Below are 20,593 nucleotides of genomic sequence, written 5' to 3' on the forward strand. Positions count from 1 at the left end.
ATCTAAAACTCAACATTTTCTTCATGATCAGATCCTACAATATCATCAGAAGGCATTTCTTTACCAAGAGGATGGTCATACATTGGTGCAGACTTCTTAGAGGTGTGGTCAATGCCCCAAGTCTGTCAGTGTTAAGGAGGCATTTGGACAATGCCCTTAATAACATGCTCGAACTTTTGGTCAGACCTGAGTTGAATCAGATAATCCCTTCCAACTGAAATATTTTTTTCTGTTCTATTCTACTCTGTTCTAACAAATACTACTAAAAGAAAAAAAAATAAGGACAGATAGAACAAGTTGTGTACTAGTGTCACATTTATTACAACCTGGCAGAAGTTTAGGTCCAGTCTAGAAGGGAAAGAAGGTTACACAGTGAATGGACAATTTGTTTTGCTTGTTTGTGGACTTCTACATTTCTTTTTATATACCCTTAAATACTTTATGTTGCTTGGTTTACAGGATTTTTGAAAAAAAAGTACTCTTTTGGTACCAATCCAAACCTCTGTAGATTGTCTTGAGCAGGCCTGTGCTCTGTCAGCCAGAGAATTTTGATTAAGTAAATGTTGCAAGGCCTCATGATTTGTTTTGATCTTCAGGATATGTACAGTGCAGTGATCTGAGCTGAGATGAAGGTTTTGAAGCAAGATAATCAGAATTAATACATTACATAATATATATTTTTTCCCCCCATTTATTCCCTTATCTTCTGTTAGTGTTTTTGTCTTTTGTCTGTCCCATCATTCCTTGCTCTGTGGTTGGAGTTATCATTTCCTTTCTTGCATGGAAGCACATGAAATATTTGCTTGGAATTAAATACAGTATAGAAGAAAGAGAAATGCTTTAAAAGATGCAATATCACAATATTGCATTACAACATCACAAGTGTAAACCTTCATATAAACTATAAAAAATAATGGAACAATAAATGGGATTCATCTTCAGTAGTTTAAAGCACTTTCCTGAAAGGCAAATAAGTTTCCCACATCACCTCCAGACAGCAGTTCTTGAAAGGGCTGAATGGCTCTTTGGAAAAAGCCATCTCCCCACTAATCATAGAGGACATCCTGGATCATTGGGCTTCTCACCTCTGTGTCTCACTTCAGTGCCTGAAGGAATGGGATATAGCTGAGCCAGAGCATAGGCAACTGTTACTTCCTAGGTAGTTAATCTGTCATAGCATCTTGCTGCTACTGAGGGAGGAAGTCTTAATCTCTTCTCCCTTCTTTTCTTCCCTCTTCATCCATATAGTTAAACTGTTTTCCGTGTGCCAGCTCATTTGTCACATCAGTTAAATCAGGACCTGATTTAACTCCCTAAAAGGGCAGAGTGTTATTCTGTAACGGTGTGGTGTTTTGTACCACTTAATTAGTGGTTTGTCTGGAGTCTCTTCTGTCTTCACTCAGAGCCAGGATTAAAAAAACACATGAAGAAAATGGATTTTCTTGTGTTCAGGCTTGGTTGTTTATTAAATCTTACCTAAAGTACAGAAAGTTCAGCAACAGTTCTAGCTACCAGCTAGAAGCAAGCAAAATGGAGAGAGATCCATCTAGCTACAAGGTCTCTTAAAGCTGAACAGTCCAGTAGAGAAATAACACCTATATTATTTATCCTTTTAACCCAATAACTAACTTCCTGTGACCCCCAGTGTGGCACTAACTGTCCAACCAGAAACTGCTACCTGAAACCATCAACAAGAGGGAGGAAGAACACCAAAAGAGACACCACCCAAAGTCCTCCATCTTGTTCCATACCTATTACTATATTATAAAAACTTCAGATTTAAAACCCTTCACCATGTGAAATCACACACTTCTATTTTAACTACACACTCATGATTTTAACTTCACTCAAATTTGGAAGCCTTCTCCAAGGCTTCAAGTCAAAATCAGTGTTCTCCAGGGGGTCATTGCCAGAAGTCACAGAAAGCTCAGAAAACCCAGGTTTCTGTGATCCAGCATTATTCCAGCAGAAAAGTGAGTTGATTTCTCACATCTAATGGGTTAAATTAGCTCACAGACAAGTCCCATCCACACAGAGGAGTCAAACAGCACACATAACAAAAAGGGATGGAGATAGAAGGTGGGACATGGTATTCAGTGATGGTGAGCTGCAGGGTCCATTCATCAGCCCCCTCCCCTCCTTAGGACTCAGTTAGCTGAGGCTCTGGTACATCTGTTCTGATAGGAACAGCTGCAAGATCAGAGTTCTCAGAGCTGGCTACTGATTTAATACTAACAGTTAGCTATATGTGTGGAGGGAAATCTTTGTTCTAGTACCTATAACACCAAGGATGCCTTTTTCACTTGGAAACTAACTGGAATTACTTCTGCAGATAATCTTTCACCAGATCCAAATTAATGCTAGTTAAGGATGCAGCAATTTGTTCATTTTGTTTCAATGCCATTATGTTTTTCTCTTACAGGCTTACTTGCCTTCAGTTTTCTGGATAACCTTGCTGGATGCTTTTTACCAAAGTCTCGTTTGCTTTTTTGTGCCTTACTTTGTAAGTGCTGGCTACAAAATACATTTATGCATTTTGACTTAATTAAAACCTAAGCAAATTAGAGAATATAATGAAGTATTTGATTTTTACTTCCTTGTATATGAATGCATACTAAGAAGATCATTGGAACAGAACTGAACTGTGTGCGTGCAAATATGTATGGTATTGAAATTACTCATGCCACTTTGTATTAGGACTACACATAAAGCATATTTGATGCTGACCACTGTCTTCCTTTACAGACTTACTGTGGCTCAGACATAGACATTTTTTCTTTTGGAAACCCCATAAACACAGCAGCACTCTTCATAATGCTGTTTCACCTTCTCATTGAGTGCAAGTCTGTGGTGAGTACTTTCCTTTCCCAAGGAGTATATTCCTTACAGATCATGTGCATACAGCTTTCAGTAAAATTAAAGGGAAGAAAGGTCTTCATATACAGAACAGAATAAGTATTAAAGGGTGAAACCCTAAAGAATATATTTATGTGACCATGTGAGCTCTCCTAACGCATCTGTCCTTGGAACCAATAGATACATGACTAAAATTAATGAAAATTTGCCTCAGAGGTATTTGTAAATAGTGAAATGATCCTGCTTCCTTTTAAGGTAGGGTGGTTTTGGGGGATATTGGTTCCGTTTTGCAATTGCTAAAATCCACCAGTGATCTGCTGAAACTTCCTTAGTTTGCAAAGCTTGCATCTCAAAGACAGCAGTGTTAATTGCTGATTTTGAATGCTTGGAATGGATGATCTCCTCTGTGGCCAGGATAAACAACTCAGAGGTGTATTTTGATGCCAGAAATGGAAAACTGATATGCTAAGAAATATTATTTTAGTTTTTAAGTCTGCACAAGCTAAAGCATCTGCCTTAGCTTGGATAAATTTAGAGCCCTTACAAAGGTAGTACGTGGGGTTTCGACTTACTTTTAAAGAACATACAATAATGGATACAGTGGAAGGACACTTATTAATGAGTTTTGTTTCTTCTTTGACTTTTTAAAGGTATTTTGTAGGATGTTTTATAATGGATAAAATGTCAAGTTGTGGTTCAGTCTTCTTACTGTTCTTTTGGGAATATAACAGCCATAAGTACAATGTCTTTATTGAGAACATATGTACAGCACATCTGTTCACACTCTGATTAGAGAACTTCACTTAAATGTGTTTTGTTTGGCATTTTTTTAATGTTGGCAAGCTGTCAGACCTGTGACAGTATTGTTTTCTTAGTAGCCCTTATAGCCATTTAGGTGCAAAATTACAGAAAACTCCAGTGTAGAAAGGTAACCAATGTCTCAAGCAAGATATATAAGGGTGGTGTCATGTGAAGATCTCACCTCTATTTGCTTGAGAAAGTTTTCTATGCTGCCAGTGGATGAGGTGGCAATCTGAGGCAAATGTCTTTCACAAAAGAATGAAAAGCTATGACTTTATGAAAATTTTAAAAATTAAATGTCTGGAGCATCTATATAGTGTAGAAAGAAGGCTCCATTCCTTCTGGACTGTATTGTGTGAAATTAGGAATACTGTCTGAACAGATGTATCCTCTGTTACATTCAACAGCTGCCCTTGGAGGAAATGTGTGCATGTTCCTCAAAATACAGATGTCTTTCTGTTTTACAGCTTAAATCTTATTTCTTTCCTTTTCTGAATTGCAGACGTGGATACATACAGTAGCTATAGTTGGCAGCATCCTGTTTTACTTTGTGTTCACTCTGGCTGTTGGAGCAACCTGCAAAACCCACAACCTACGGTCAGATTTTTACTGGATCATGGAAAAGCACATGACAGACCCAGTATTTTACTTAGTTTGTCTCCTGACTACTTGCATTGCTCTGCTACCCAGGTGAGTTCCTGTTTTATAATTGTAGATTGCTGCTGTTACCAAAATTAGTTTTCTGTGAGTCAGTGATGTTAAGAATCTCTGGCTAGAGGTCTTTCCCCTCTAGATATTCCCCCCAATAAAAATGAAAATTTTGTGATTTTACTAGACCAGGCTATATGAGGACAACATTTTAGGACCGTTTAGTTCTCCAAGTACATTCCAGAAATAAAAAATTCTCTTTTGTGATTTGTATCATATTAAATACTGTTCTTGGAGGGTAAAGAAACCGTAATTTTTGTAATCACAGAGTTCATAATTTATATACCAATCATTTAAATTAGTGACCAAAGTTGGGCATGTACCATATATAGACAAAGAAATATTGTGCTTAGTCTGTGAAATGATTTTCTTTTTGAAATTTATGTCATGAATATGTACAAGAGTATGTGGAATGAAGAATGCATGTAGAGGCTTCTTTGTGGGGTGGAAGTATGCTGACTAGATTCACAAGGGGTCTCGATTTTTTTATTTTTTTTGTCTCACTGAAGTTCAAGTTCAATAATTCAATCACCCTGGAAGGGCAGTAGTATTGGATGGAGGAGGAAGACTCCAGTATGCTGAACAGGAGCCCTGAGTGAGCCAACAGAGCAAAACAAAGCATGTGAAAACCAGCGAGAGACTTCATCAAACCTTCTGCATAGCTTCCTTTAGTAGCCAAAGCTATCTTCATTTCACTGGCTGAGCATGAGCTCAAGTCTGTAACCTACTTAGTGAAGTGCCTCCAGTGCTAATTACTCGTTCTTCTGTGTTATGTCTCTTTTTTTCCCCTCTTGAATAATTTCAGAAAGAATGAGACTTGAAATTGAATTGCTCAGACAGATACTGAGAAGAGTTGAGGAGAAAAAGTGCTGTTTCCTGCTCACCTGTGTAATTTTATATCAGTAGACACAATCTGAGCACACTTTCTGGATGAAGTGCTGTAGTACAGGCTGCATGAGTTATCAGTCCTGCCAGCAGGAAAGCTGGCAGAGCCATGCCTATGGATGCCTGCAGTGACCACCAATATTCAGTCCTGTGTGAGCATGTCTGATCTCTGTCTTAAGCATGTCATCAAGAGTTTTACTGCAGTCACTGGGGATCATGACTGATCTGATCTGACTGATTGCTTTGGTTCACACTTCAGCAGAATGACAAACTGTGAGGTGCAAGAAACACGTGGCCTCTTCCCTTTCTGTCCCTGCCCTCAGCTTGGTTTAGGTGGTGACAGCAGAACCTTTTCTTTCACACACAGTTAATCTCCCCTACATGACAAATTAATAGATAAAGGCTGTTCTGGGACTTCTTGGTAGGGCTGTAGAGGGCCAAGATAGGATAAAGGTTTCAGCTTGCTGAGTACTTCCGATATGTGGCTGTTCGATTTTGAAGACGGCAATAGTTTTCATGGTGAATTAAAGGCAGACTACTTAGAAATTCCTTAAGTCATATGGACCCTCCCTTTGTCAATACCTCAGAAGATTTATAGCTGTTGTGGCTAATTTCAGCTTTTCCACTTCAGTGATTTGAAGCAGAAGTGCCTGTTATGGACCTACTGCTGTCACATGGTTTTTTTTCTGTGCTTGTTTCTGATGTGATCCTTTGTGTGGTGCTGAAAAGCTCCTGCTCAGGGGCATTGTGAAGCCAGGGGTCCTCTGCAGCTTCTAGCATGAGCTAGTGAGGTTGGTGCTTTCACTGGAGGTTTAAAGAAATTCTCTGACAGAGGGACAGACATTGGGTACCCTCATGACTGAAAATTCACTGCAAAAATCTGTGTTTAAATCAAACCTAAGTTGCCAGTTAAGTTAGTTCTAGTATCACAGAATTACAGAACGGCCTGGGTTGGAAGAGACCTTAAAGATCATCTAGTTCCAGTCAAGGAACTAGGCATCAGGGTTACTTGAATGGTGTTTGGTTTCCTTTAGTCATTGGAAACAGTTTTGAGTTTTCTTTTAAACAGCTTATTTGTAACTGTGTTTATTTTGTAGATATTTGATAAGAATTCTCCAAGGAACATTGTTTCCATCTCCGGTGTTGAGAGCCAAGTGCCTTGTCCAACTGTCCCCCGAAGAGCAGAGGAAAGCAATTAAGAGATGGAAAGATGAGTGCAATGTGAATGATAGAGTGGAGCTACAACCTACTTCTGTTCCTTCCAGCTCAGCTGCAGGTGCTGCATCAGAGGAAGAAAGCATTGACAGTGTTTTACCAGAATCTAAAACACCTTTTCAGACCTGTTCAGGAGATGGGCTAGTAAAGAACGACTCCTTACCAGACATTCAGGATGAGTCTGGGTGTACAAGTGGCTTGAATTCTGAAAAGACTGAATTTATCAAAGGAAACTAATACATTTACATGTGGTGGTAACAGTTCATGAGACAAAGTCTGTGTGTGTGCTTCTGAAAGGGGCAGCAGTGCTGTATCTCTAGCACACAAAGCAGTTTTGAGTTCTGTTTTGTGTGAAGAAGATGCTTTACTGTATTTTACAAAGTTGGAATGCCAGCTGGTTAAACAGAGGAGTAATAACTGCTGATTTATGCCATGCTGTGGTTTTATTTGCTTCAGCCAAGGTAGATGATGAACACGTTTCCTTAAAAGCTTTTTTTGCTTAGAAGAATTTTTCCATAATTTATTAAGATGTTAAAAGTCTAAATGTCTGGATTATTTTTATATTTCTTCACACAGTAGACTTTGCATGCTGCTTATTTCTTGTATGCAACATTGCATAACACCTTGTGATGTTATGGACCGGACGCTGTATGAATGTAGATTTGCAGAATCCAGTTCGGAAAGTCAGTCTGATCCCTTACACTGCTGCCCTAGAATCCTAGCATGCCCTGGAATTCACCAGTTGTTGAAGTATGAAGTAAGCAACATGGCTGGGATGTGGTGTTACTAGTTGGCTTGTTTCAAGATTTTTAATTACATGTTGTAGTGTGTGTAGACAGTCATTTATATAATCATTGTGGTCCAGTTTGTTCACCAGGCTATTGCATGGGCATCTCACTGATGGACAAACACCATTTTAACCATAAGAGAGAAACCCAAATGAGACTTGTAACATGTCTCCCTTGCCTACCTCTTCACATAAAGAGCAAATCCTAATTGCAGCCTTTTGTTTTGCACGACAGTTCATCCTCCTGCTGTAGCACTCCGTTTTGACTCCATGTGTGATTTCATGTTACTGCCACCAAATGGACTTCTTTCCCACCTCACCCAATTCAGACATTGGCTGGCTGTCTTTTCTCTAAACTACGTCATGCCTGTACTGCAAAATTGTCTGCCAGCAGCAGTGAGGAGCTCCAGTCTGTCTTCGGGTCTTCCCTTACAAATAGCAGCTTCTAGCTGATAACATCACTCTTCTTCACTCTCAGGTGTTTTTTGCATTCCTCCAGGCTTTTATAATAATCATCTGAAGTGTCTCTAAAGGCTGCTCAAAAGAAGGCATTGTGCATTGCATGTCTCACATTTGAGTGCTGTTCATCTGTCTCCAAGATAGATGAGCCCTGGCCTCTGCCAGTTTCCCACTGCTCACACACTGCACAAAAAGTGGCTGAGGTGCATGTGGCAGCTTCTAGATTCCAGACTCTCTAAAATAGTGCCTCCTTTTTACTTCCCTTCCCAAAAAGTTACATGGACAATTTAAAGAGGAGCTCAGGAAATCTGTACTCACTAGCACTTGTTGAAATAAACAGTTTCCTCAAACTGTAGCTGCTAATGAATTATTAGTGCTGAGCCCATTTTTTTTGGTTCTGTTACTTTCTAAAAGTCTCTGCTTTCAAATTGCCAAGATTTGTGTGTTTATTTTTAGGCACCATGTTTTGGGCAAGGACTCTGTTTTTTAATTGAACCATGAGCTTTCCACATCAATGATCAACATTACGTATTCCACATCTTTTAAGATCTCTGAAAGAATTTAAACAAACGCTGTGAGGTCTGGACAGCTGCTGCTACACAGGGCAGATACTGAGGGCATGCTGAGTTCATTCAAATGCTGGTCACCACATGTTACCAAATGTTTAAAACAGCTCTGTGTTCAAAAGGTAGAACGTAATTAGGGCTGACTCTATCCCTAGTATTAGTGAGGAGAAGAAGAGAAAATATACTTTTTGTTTAGCCTGTAGAAGAAAAGTAGTGTAAGGAGAAAGTGATGACAGCAATTTCTGAATTTTTTTTTTAAATTTGACTCAACATATGACAAAATGTTTTTGTTAAGTTCTAACATAAAGTTAGTGGAGACCTTTGAAGTGATGGCAGACATTCAAATTCCAAGAGATCATGTTGGTTTGAGTTACTTTTTCAGATGTTTGCATGTAACATCCTTCTTGCTGTGGAGGGACACCTTGCCATGGGTGTACTCTGGGTTTCCCAAGTGAAACATCTCAGCTTTCTTGACGAGAAATGGGAGCTGCAAGGAGATAAGCTGGTACTGGGGCAGGATCATAAAGGAAGAGAATTACAGAGCTAAAGTAAAATCATCTACTCTGCTCCACAGCCCCAAGGCAGGCTCAGCTCCACTCTTGTCCTTCCTAGTAGATGTTACCCTGCTGTAAAGAGCTCCAGAGAAACAGGCAGTGCTTTCCTGCCCTCAAAGTCAAATATTGTTTTTGTTTTCATTAGCTGACCTGAATGTTTCTTCTGCACTTAAAATCTACGGCCTCTCTGCACTTGTGGCCACTGAGAGGAGATTGGTCCATATTTTACAAGTCTCTAACACTATAACTGAAGTATGTTCAACTTCCATGGGGGAGCCCTGGCACTCCAAGTGACCTGAGGGAGTGCAGGCTTCAGCTCTATCCCCCCCAGCACTGTGGAAAAGTTTGGGAACACCACCAGCCTGTGATCTGCCCTCTTGTTGCGTCTGCTGCAGAAGCAGAACCTACCAGCACATTTGACAGGTAGATGATCATTTAGTGTCAGGAGTTTGCATTTTTTTCATACCAAAACTGTGAGTATTCAGTGTATGATCTTCTAAAAACCTTCTGACTAAGCCATGGCATCAAAATAACTACATGAAGAAACTTGAGTGGGAGTCACCTGTTAGCCCTGAGACCAGCTGCATGGTACCTCTGGGACATTTAAATTGCTATTAAATTACTCTTTACAAGTCTCATCACTCCATTACTCACAACTTAGTGCAGGGAGGCTTTCAGGACACTGTTCCTCTCTGCTGAGATTCTAAGTGCTTTTGTACCACTTGAAGTGGTGGAAAATAACACCTGTGTGCGTGTGCGTGTGTGTGTGTGTGTGTGTGTGTGTGTATTGCATATTGGTACTCCATATTGCTTAAAACTGTTCTCTGCAGGCTGTGTTTTATTAGAGGATTTCAACAAGCAGTCTGGGTCATAATCTAAGTTACCTGTTGCATAAAACTTGCTTTGGGGGTTTTTGTTTTGTTTTTTGTGGGTTTTTTTGGTGTTTTGTTGTTGTTGTTTGTTTGTTTGATTGATTGATTGATTGATTGATTGATTGATAGTTTTTTTTGGTGTGCTGGTTTTGGGGTTGGGGTTTGTTTTTTGTTTGTGGGGGTTTTTTGTGGTGGTCAAACAGCAGAAATACCTGAAGGTGTCTGGTGTGATTACTTGGTGTCTTTTATTGAAGGGGAGATGAGGGTAGTGAGTCTTTAATACAAGCTTCAAAATATTAATTTGCCATAACTAAAGTAGTACCAAATGAAGGGCAGAAAGAAATTGTGCTCCCTGTGCTTCTCAACAATTCAATGTTCCCTTTATTTTTTTTTTAGCACTGAAAACAGGACCATCACCTGCTTGCTTCTGCATTCCTGCACTTAGGCGCAGCATGATCTTACTTTTCCATTTGAAAATAAGGTTTTTAAGAGCATCTCACAGGTGCCTTCCACATGTCATGAAAGGAAGCACAGCATTTACACTTCTTTAATTTTAAAGCAAACCAAAACAACTACCTTCAACTGACCCAGACTTTGTAGCTACATCTATAACAGCCTCAGACTTCACTGAGTATTTTGGCAGCACAGTGAACTTTGGTCTGTACCTGGGGCACATTTGAGCTGATGTTTGGCCCGAGCTGTTTTTTCCATAGCCCCACTGGCCACAGCACAAGGCTGTGGACTGGCTGAGAACTGGCTAAAGCAGAGAACCCACTGCTCCCACCAGCCCTGGCTCTTTGCCAAGGCTAATGGGCAGCTTTCAAATGTGAGTGTCTTAACAACGCTCCCATAACTGAATTTCAGCCTGAGTTTTTTATTATTTGTTCCTGATTTATTCTGGTTATATGACTCTTGCCCTCACAGACATGGCTTCTTTATTGCAGTGGGAAAGGCAAATTTTAACTGCTTAACTAATTTTAAGCTTCTGTCTGCCTATCATTTTGATTTCAGCATGTGTACATGTTGTTGAAATTCTGTGTATAAGTTAGAAAGAGATTTGCTATTTAAAACTAATTGCATTCCAGAGCAAAATTATAGAACAAAATGTGTTCAGATTACAGATTTGATTGCAGCTTTAGTTTTTCAGATTTCTAAGTCCAGAGTAGTTGCTGGCAGCAGTATTCATGGCAATAATCTGTATTGGAAGCAGACACACAGAAGAAACTATAAGTTGTACAGTGGTAGTAGTGCCAGAATCACCGCAAGTATTGCACTGCTAACAGGGCTGCTAAAAAGTCAGCTAAGGATTCAAAAATGCCTTTTGAAGGCTATTTTAGGTCATTATCGCTAAAGTTATAACTTAATACCTCCATAATATCATTTAGACTTACTAAAAATGAAAACACATTTTCAAAAGAGAAGTTATTTGGAAAATGATTGCAATTTTTTATTAGTACAACTAGAAAGAAATGCATTGGTTTGACTGAGTGGCATTGCTTCCATTTGGAGATACAGCTGTGGTAGAAACAAAACCAACAAATGTTACCTTACAATGAGGCTGCACCTGTGAGACAAACAGCATAATTGTGATCATAGCCATTATGTCAGCACACAGGAAAAGGCTTGATACAGTGGAAAGAGGAACATGTTTGCCTATTTCATGTGCACACATTAAAAAAAGTATAAAAATACATTTATAAAATTACAAATTTCCTCTTTACATGGAATGTTGTGTCAGACACAGTCGTCAGAAAGGATGAGACCCAAGTGGTCCCTCCTAAAGCATTTGGGATGGGGTTCAGCCTAGAATTTCTTGTGACTGATCCCATATAGGATGGGGCTGGACCTTATGTTTAAGCAGGACTCCCCCTCATTTCCTGGGAGGGACTGCTTGGAAACCGGTGGTAGGCCAAATCCAGTTAATTAAAATGTGTAGTTGACATGTTATCATTTTGTAATGCTAGTATTTACATCAATGATTTTATGTACTCAGGTGTGTTAGAAAATTGAAAGCTGCTAACCACTGTATCTGGCGGAGAGAATCCAGGCTGGGTTGTTCATTCTGCAACAGAACTTGTCCAACTCTTAACAATCACTAGGCTACCTCCTCCTCAGGGAACTCTTGATAACCAGCTCCAGGACTCAGAGCTTTTCTGCCCTACAGCCACAGAGATCCCAGCCCCCCAGGAAAACTGAAATGAAGACTGAGAGCTCCAGCCTCCATATCCTTGAGGCAAGGTCATCAGTAACCTGCTTCAGCTGTAATCTACTTGCACTAGATAAACATGGTCACAGCTGCTTTCTCTTATTTCTAGCTAGGGGAAGAAGAGTATTTAAGTGTTATATCCTTAAGATATTAAAAGTTAAAAAACCCACAACAATCAAACCTAGAAAAGCCTCAAAGAGTTTTCTTTCTGAGCATGAAACAGTGATTCAATAATCACTTAAATAGTTTCAGAATCCATAACATAAATATTGAGTATTTATTAATATTCATGTCTGCAGTGGTCTAGTGTGACTAATGTTCTAATGTTAGTGATGTTTAAGGACAAGATATGGGGACAAGAGATGAACCTTCATGAAAGCCATAGATCCATGCAGATGAGTTGCAACATGATTAATAGTACCTGAAATGTCCATGTGTTAGGTCTTTCAATGCATGTTTCCACATGCAGCAGTCATGCTATTGACAAGGCCCTGCCATGCTGTCATGGGGCCATGCCAGAGGTAGCAGAGAGGGTTATTCTGTGCCTTAGGCTGGATTCACAGGGGACTAGGCACAGCACTGAAAACACCATTTTTAAATGCATTGTTTCCCAGTGGAATTTATCCTGTAATCCTCAGATTTCTGACTCATCCTATTCTGGCCTCCTAAAAGCTGATAGCTGTGCAGGACATCATCTACAGCAGTTGATAGGACACATTTTCCCTCTGGCACCATAAAAAGGTGCCAGGTTCCATCATAATATTTTCAACCAGATTCTCTTGGAGTTAAGGCTTAGTGTCTTACTACTGCACAGAGCACTCCACCTCTGGCTACCAAGCACCTGAGCTGGGCTCCTTGAGCCTTTGCTGCTGAAGCTGTTATACTTTTCTTCTTGTATTTCTAATACTCATTTGAACAGAAGCTGGAATCCCAAGCCTTCTATCACTCATTTTCTTTCTGCTTTTTTGTTTTTTCCCAAATGGTTTATCTTCCTAGTCAAAATTAAACTTTAAATGCAAGGTACAAGAGGAGACCTATAAAAATTAACCAGTTCCCCAGTATTTGGGACAGTGCCCACACTACATCGTTTGCATTTTAAATCTGCATGCTCCATCTCTCACAAGATGTCCAAACTAGCTGACTCTAGGATGTGAAACCATCGCAGTAGTATTGCCAACCCCCATGTTTTTAGAGGGCTGGAGATGGCTAGTGCATGTTTTGTATGCTGAACACATGATACGAAGTGGGGAAGAAAGCCAGTGGTGCACAGGTTTGATAAATGCACTGATCAGTGTAGTGCTGGTGGGACATGGGTATTTCCTGGACACATTAGGACATTAGAAGCTTCAGAAGATTAAGTGCTAGAGGCTGTCCAAAGAGTCTCAACAATAAAATTCTGGTCTCCAGTGCCTCCATTGGTAGTTATGGGTCTGTTAGCATACTGGTTTCTCCATCACCCCAAAGAGATGCCCAAGCCGGCTCTGGGAACAGAAGCTATGGAATGAGGGCAGTACAGGGTTATGCCCATGCAAATTAGTCACCTAGAGGGATAAAATGCTTTAGCTCAGGCAGGCCAGGAGCATATGGCTACACACTTTTGGAGACCTGCACGTGTGCTTTGATGTGTCCTGTGCCACATGGATGAACAAACCCATCAATATCTTCCATACCCTCCAGCATGTAGTATGGCCCTGTTGAGAGCAGTCCTTTTGAAGGTGTGTCCTGCGGTGCCATATGAATGCATGAAGTTTCTTCCTCATCACAAGAAGAGTGAATGAAAATGCATTTGCTACTAATTGAATAGTATTAAAATAGGTTATTTTAAAAAGTTTTTCTAATCTGTGCTACTGCTTAGTTGTAATAGCTGAAAGGCAGAAAGTGGTTGATTCTTTTCTTTTAAGCTTTTTGCAGTGTTTGGAACAGCACCACAACACAGTTAAAAGAAAAGTCAAAAGGATTATGAATTCTACCACAAAGTATATTCAGGAGCAGAGGATTGACTGGCAACATACACTGCATATTCCATAGCTCCACAACAAGAATAGATTGAGCTTGAAACTCCTTTTCACAGAGTTACTGGACTGCAAAATCTTCAGTGTTGAAGGGCTGATTCCTTTTTTCTTCTGTCTGTCAGCACAATTCTTACCATCTGGAGTTAGTTTAGCAGAAAGGTATGGATGTATATTTGTCTTTCAATCCACTCAATAAAATGTGACACATTACTGTAAACGCCAGGTCCCAAAACCTTGGAAAAGCAGACAGAGCCCCAAGATGTTAAACCAAACAAAGTCCAGCGCCCTGCAGTATGCTCGCACACAAGAGGTCCTCCACTGTCACCCTGCAACAGGAAAGTTTAAAACAATCTATTATACACGTGGCTAGCAGTCATGGTTAAAGCTAATCACAGTTCCTACAGCCATTTGCCTTTAGCAAGTAACTCATCTGTAAAAACCAGCTGCTCTGCTGAACTGTGTAGCCACACACAGCATTACCAGTATTTATTATCCATTACATTTATACAAAAAATTACCTGGGAAAGGCTCATACAAATTAAAAATTTAACTAGTATACTGATAAACCCTAGAGTCTTCAAGCAGCATTTCATTATCATGAAGTTGATTACACCAATATTAACAATAATATTAATAAAAGTTGGGGTTAAAGCATGTAAATAGACAGTTGTCATTCCTAGAATAGATAAAGTATGCTACACCTAATAAACATCACAGTACTTTGATTTCTAAAAACAATTTTGTTTGTTGAAACTTTCTGTTTCTCCTTACAGGGAAGCCTACCATGCAAGAGTCCACGGTGCCAGATTCGTAGCCAGCACACAGCATCCTGCTGGTGATGATTTTCATGTCAAAATATGACTGGCATTGTTCTAGGGAAATTATGCGAACCTCTCCTTCTTGAAGCTTGAAAGGCACTGAAAAACAGAACTAAGTGCTTACTATACACAAATGCACAAACACTTAGCTATTACAACTCCATGAGGTGCAACAAACATTTCCATCGGGATAGACTATAAATATTGCTCTCTATATATGTATTAAATGAAAGAGCACTATGTGTTGCATAGTCCTGGAGAAAGACTAAGCACATGGGGACTGGTGTGGTATTTGCTGTTTATTGAGCATTTGCAGTTTAACATGATGCATTTTGTGACTTTTAAGATGGGGGCAGTAGTGGCTGGAAAACAGTAATGTGAGAGAGGTGGACAACTGGTTTGATTCACTGTTCCAGGGCAGGACCTCCCTGTTCCTTGGTGTCTGTCATGGTAAACCTTGGTTGTGTTTGGGTTAATTTGACTTACAGAATGTACCAGGAAATCAGAATTTGAAGCTAATGAAATGATTACAATATGTTCAAGAGACAATAGAAGACTTTTTCCTAGTCTAAGCAACTGACTGAGCTCAAATTCTATTAAAAGTTGTTCATCCTAGGGTATGCAGTACTAAATGCTATGTAGCCATACTGGTTTTTGATGCTTCCTAGCATAAAACCTTTTAAATCAACACTGACTATATTAGAGAACAAAAAAACTATTTTCCATTTACCAGTGCTGCAAAAAATATCTGTTGGAAGTTTTTTTCTTGACATCATGTAGAGATATTTTAGATAGGAGATGGTAGTAAACAGCTTACCATTCATGTGTGCAATTTAATTTTTACCACATCTAACCTGGCCACTACAAGTGAAGTTCCACTGAAGCAATACAGAAAGGAAGATTTCCTTACCCAGTGCATGGAAAAGCCATCCCTAGTAATTATAGTACTAGCAAAGGGAGAAACACAATGCCTAGTGCAGTAGAAGTCTTTGGGCCAGGCTAATTTGGATACTATTAATGCAGAATCATTTTGCCTGAACAAAGATTTTCATAACACAGCAGTTCTTGTCAAGGATTGTGGCAGCCCCAAAACAAGAAAACACACTAATGTTCTCTTCAGAGATACAGAAACACTTGTGATTATGGAATAAATTGTGTCACAAAGTGATTCATGTTCCTCTAGCCTGTATGCTAGTGCTTCCAGTGCCTCCAGCTTTCACTGGGCTAAGGGTGTTTCCCCTGCACTGATGATGTGATACCTTTGCAATACCATTCTGAATGCAACTTAGCTAAAATCATAACTGTGTGGGGGGCTTTCTTGATAGAAATTTCCAGATCCTCAATATTTTTAAAAATCAAGGCAGTGTCTAAGTAAGCATTAAGGAACATTAATTGTGGCTGCTGCTTGAAAAAGCTAGGCTATAGTAAGGGCTTGATCCCTTCATGAGTAGTTACACCTCCCTAGTATTTACTAAGATGCAATACTAGTATAAATGGATAAAAGTTTGCAACAGTATCACTTATTTGATTAAGTCACTAGAAGCTTCACATGTTTTTCAAAAGTCACACAAATAGTTCATCTTACTTTTGTTGCCCATGTGTCCCCAGCCTGTGATGTAGCAGTAGGTGTCTGGCTGAACCAGCTGGTCCTTGCTGGGCAAGCACACAGGTCTTACATAGCTTGTCTCATTGATATCCTCATCTAGTTCCACAATGCTGATATCATAGTCTACAACTGCTCTGTTGTAGCGTGGATGGAGGATTATAGTCCTCACTAGTCGGGTCTGCATGAAACTTGATGGATGATCAAGATTGCTAATCCCAAGTACTACTTTCCAGACAGCTGCATTTTCTCTCCTTTGTGAAAAAGAAAAAAAATCAGTCAAGGTCTTTCTTTTAAGCTAAAATACCCAAGATATTTTTTCTCCCTTCCTGCACACTGCACTTTGCAAAGCATACAAATGCTACAAGAAGAAAACAAATATTTATGCAGTATTCCTTACAGCAAAGATCTGAGCAACAGAAGTCAATGCTTTCCATTTCCCTCCTGCTCGTAATCAAACACATTAAAGCTCACTGCATCAGGAGATCTGTAACCATGCATTAGTTGCTGTATTAAAGGCTGTCAAAGTCATCCCTTGGATCCTTCCCAGCATTAGTTGCTCAAATACTCAGTAGTGGGCACATACAAAAGTCACTGGGGTGAGAATATTGTTCTGTAGTCTGCTGACAGCAGTTAGGTCTCACTGAAATCCCTAAGAAGTCTCAAAGAAGCAATTATATTTTGTAAATTAAATATTTTAGGATGGCCATGGGAAAAGTCCCTTATTTATTCAGTATTCAGTCTGTGCCAAGTATACTTTCTATGCCTAAGATCAAAGGGTTACTTTGACTCTTAAATTTTTTAAGACTCTCCTGGTAAGCATGCAAGACTGCAAAGCAATGATACATATGATACAGGGGGGGAACACTGAATTATTGTCTGTTGAGACCCATCAGAAAAGCCTAGATGTTAGATAGGCTTCGAGGCTGCAATCTCTTGGTCCTAACTGGTCACAGAATGAGTTGCAGGTTCTTCGTGGTTTCTAATTAGTCTGTGATGCTAAAAGCTCTCACAAAAGTCACCATTTTTCACAATTGCTGAAAGACAACTCCATGGACCTATGCACCTTTCACAGGACTGAAGTTTATTCACAGCAGTGTAAGTAAAGCATGCAAAATTTCAGCTTTTTCATAATGCTCAACAGGATTGCAATTCCTGTAATTTGTAAAGAGATTCAGTTGCTTAATCAAGACTGTGTTTCTCTTAAGAGCTGGATTAAAATTCTGGCATTTCAGACTATAATGATCATTTTAGTATCATGATGAATTAGTGAGCTGCTCTATAAAGTTACAGAAATTAAGTGTTGAGAATATTCATATACCATTGTATATGTGTTTATGACCACTGTAAAATAGCATTGCCTAGAGAAATAAGCAGTCAGCCAGAATGCATTGTTCTACATGTAAAAAAAAAAAATCTTTAAATGTTTTGGATGCTTTAATGTAATGCATTTCAAAATTATCTTGTCAAAACTCTGGGGACTATAATAAGAAAACTCATAAACAACACAATTTCTAATACAGCTCTTTCTGTTTATGCCCTCTACAAGTATTCGTGGCTATTTGTATTATTTTTATATGGTACTCATGTTTTGTATTCCAAACTTCACATGAGTTTCACAAAATTGAGCATTTTGTATAAAGGACCAGATGTTGTCTTTATCTGGTTGGTTTGGGAAATTTTAAAAATACTTTATGTTAAAAAAAAAGACATCAAGAATGGTCTTGCTGATGATATACTAAGCTTACAAAAAAAAGTTCTTACAAATTAAGAATTTCAAGGCTTCTGGGTATATCCCCCCCAATCTATTCAGAAAGGCAGAGGAAAGTTCATATAACTTCTCAATCAATTATTAGATCAGAATATCTTAGTATTTCAAGGTCTTTAGAATATAAATATTAAAGAAACTTTTAACAAGTTATCCTCTGAGCTCACAGGGATATTATGCAGCTCTACATGAGGTGTAAATGAACAGATCCAAAAGGTAGTGGCACTCTTCCTGCATTTGACAGAACTGGGAAAAATTTTACTTCAAAATGTGACAACTGCTTTGCTTATATTTCAGTAATGAGAGGAATCTTATCCAGCAAATTCAATAGCACTCCAATATTGCTGAAGGATCAACCTCTGTCCCACCCTTTATTTTAGATCACCAGAAAGTGTTGTTCCAAAGGACAGGAAATATTTCAGCAGTATATTTGAAAATCGATGGAGAAAGAAAAGAAATTTCTTCTGGACTCAGAATCTGATAAAATACAATATTCTCGTTTGTATTATACAGGTTTAGCACACTGTTAGTTTGGAAGGACAAACATCAAAGAACTCAGTTTTTCAGAAATAAAAAGACAAAATGTAATTTTTTTTAAAATGAAAAGGGGAATGACTAACACTATAAAAAATATCAGTTCAAGAGAATCTTGCTTAACATAGAATTTCTGCTGGCTTAAACATAAAGTGTTTAGTGCCGTTTAAAATAATTTCCAGTGAGCAAGCAGCACTTTTAAAGCAAGATTAAGCAACTATATACCAGAGAAGTGCTTGCTAACTACAGGAGAAAACACTTGTTTAAATTTTCTTTAGAAACCCAATTTAAAAACTTTGGTACAAGACAAAAGAAATGAGGTAATAAACCTCCCTCTGAAATCTGTGGTTCATCAAAAAGAAATAATGGTTAGCACCAAAAAGCTGGCAATGATCAAAACAATTGCTAAGACATGTAAACATCATCTGCACTGCAGACTGTCCCTCCACCACAGCCTCTGATACTAGGGGGCACTTAATTGTTATACTGACTTGTTAATGATTGCAATCTTTTTATAAAAGAGTGGACTGTATAAAAAGAAAAAAAAAATAAAAAATAACCAAAAATTACATCCAATATGTCATTTGCACTGTGAGTAATAATCAGTTTTTCTTTTTACCAGTGGCCACAGCATCTTTTCAGGATCTTTTATATGCTGGTACGGAGGATGATTTTTAAACCCATAGCAGCAGTATGACAGCTGCAGAACTAGTGCTTTGATCTTCTACCTTTTCCTGTTTCCAGTTGAAAGTCGGGGCATCTTCATTTAGCTTTCATCACTAGACATGCCAGCAGTGAACAACAAAACACGTGAAAACCTCAGCTGATGCTGGTTTGTACCTCTTAACTTTCAGTCTCCTAAAGCCAGCTCTCTGCGACCGGCCGCCCTGCAAAGGTCTTCACCCTCTCCCCGTGTGTTCGGCACAGGGGGAAGGATTTGGCCATTCCCGCGCGCAAGCTTACGGCAGCACCAAAACGTCCGAGCGCTCTCACCCTTCAAAGCAGTGTGCTACGGTCAGCACCCATCTCCTGGCAATGAGGACGCAGCCACAGATGTGCCCGCTGGGCTCGCTCTGCAGGGAGCACTGCCACGGCCAGCGGCCCGGCCGGCTGGTCCTGCCCCCGAGGATCCTCTTGCTCATGCGGGCAGCGGGGCGGCGGCCGCAGTCTGCGGGAACAGCAGCGCCTTAGCGGGCAGCGCCTTCTGCAGCACAGCTGGGCACAGCGGGCTGTGGCAGCCCTGGAACTGCGCTGAACAGCACACTGCGTCAGGCACCCGGCAACCGCACAGCGGCATCAAACACCGAGACGCTTTTTACATTCCTTTGCATCAAAGGATTTTCTCTCTTAGTTTTTAATTTTGCCTGCATCAGCCTGAAATACTAACCAAGCTACGTTTGGAACCTTGACTTCCTTCCGCTCAGGAGGCTTCCTCGCTTCTTTTTCCTTCTAGCTAGCAAGGTGTTTGGCCTATTTTGTATTATCCAGAAGAATTGCTTCTGGAAAATCTGCTCAGCAATAATAAGGTTTTTCTTTAAGTCAGGTGTGAGGTTAATGTCATGCTGTTCACTCAGCTACACGGCAGAAAACTCACTTTGCCTGCAGAAATTACTAAAGGAGAATATTTAAATATCTGAAGACATTCTAGTACTTTGTCCATTACACTTTGAAAGCCACTTACACTATAAATTGCACCAGATTAGCACCTGCCAGTTATTACTCTAAAATAATCTTTCGCTTTTGTTTCACTTTATTTTCTGGATTTGAAGGACACCAGTCTTGTTATTTATCCTGTTCATACTCAGTCTAACTTAGAGAATAAAAGAACACCACCAGTTTCTGCAACTAGCATCCCAAGGGAGGATATGCTGCCACTGCATGTACCTGGGAATTCACTGCTGAAAAAATAAACTGGAGCAATGGTTATTTGTACCTTACAATTCTTACTG

General features: G+C 39.5%; 2 protein-coding genes across 2 annotated transcripts in view; one reads left to right on the forward strand and one right to left on the reverse strand.

Moving 5' to 3' along the window:
* Nucleotides 1-6,702, forward strand: part of ATP10D (ATPase phospholipid transporting 10D (putative)) — a 29,969-nt gene extending 23,267 nt beyond the window's left edge. Inside the window, exons 19-22 of the mRNA XM_062493636.1 lie at nucleotides 2,423-2,503; nucleotides 2,746-2,850; nucleotides 4,160-4,347; nucleotides 6,348-6,702. Of these exons, the coding sequence (XP_062349620.1) occupies nucleotides 2,423-2,503; nucleotides 2,746-2,850; nucleotides 4,160-4,347; nucleotides 6,348-6,702 (729 nt within the window). The remainder of the gene's footprint in view (nucleotides 1-2,422; nucleotides 2,504-2,745; nucleotides 2,851-4,159; nucleotides 4,348-6,347) is intronic.
* Nucleotides 6,703-14,064: 7,362 nt separating this feature from the next.
* CORIN (corin, serine peptidase) overlaps nucleotides 14,065-20,593 on the reverse strand; it is a 121,405-nt gene continuing 114,876 nt past the window's right edge. The window contains 4 exon segments of the mRNA XM_062493637.1: nucleotides 14,065-14,247; nucleotides 14,705-14,838; nucleotides 16,325-16,596; nucleotides 19,638-19,812. Of these exon segments, the coding sequence (XP_062349621.1) occupies nucleotides 14,065-14,247; nucleotides 14,705-14,838; nucleotides 16,325-16,596; nucleotides 19,638-19,812 (764 nt within the window).

The sequence above is a fragment of the Cinclus cinclus genome, chromosome 5 (genome assembly GCF_963662255.1).
Source record: "Cinclus cinclus chromosome 5, bCinCin1.1, whole genome shotgun sequence".
Lineage (NCBI taxonomy): Eukaryota > Metazoa > Chordata > Aves > Passeriformes > Cinclidae > Cinclus > Cinclus cinclus.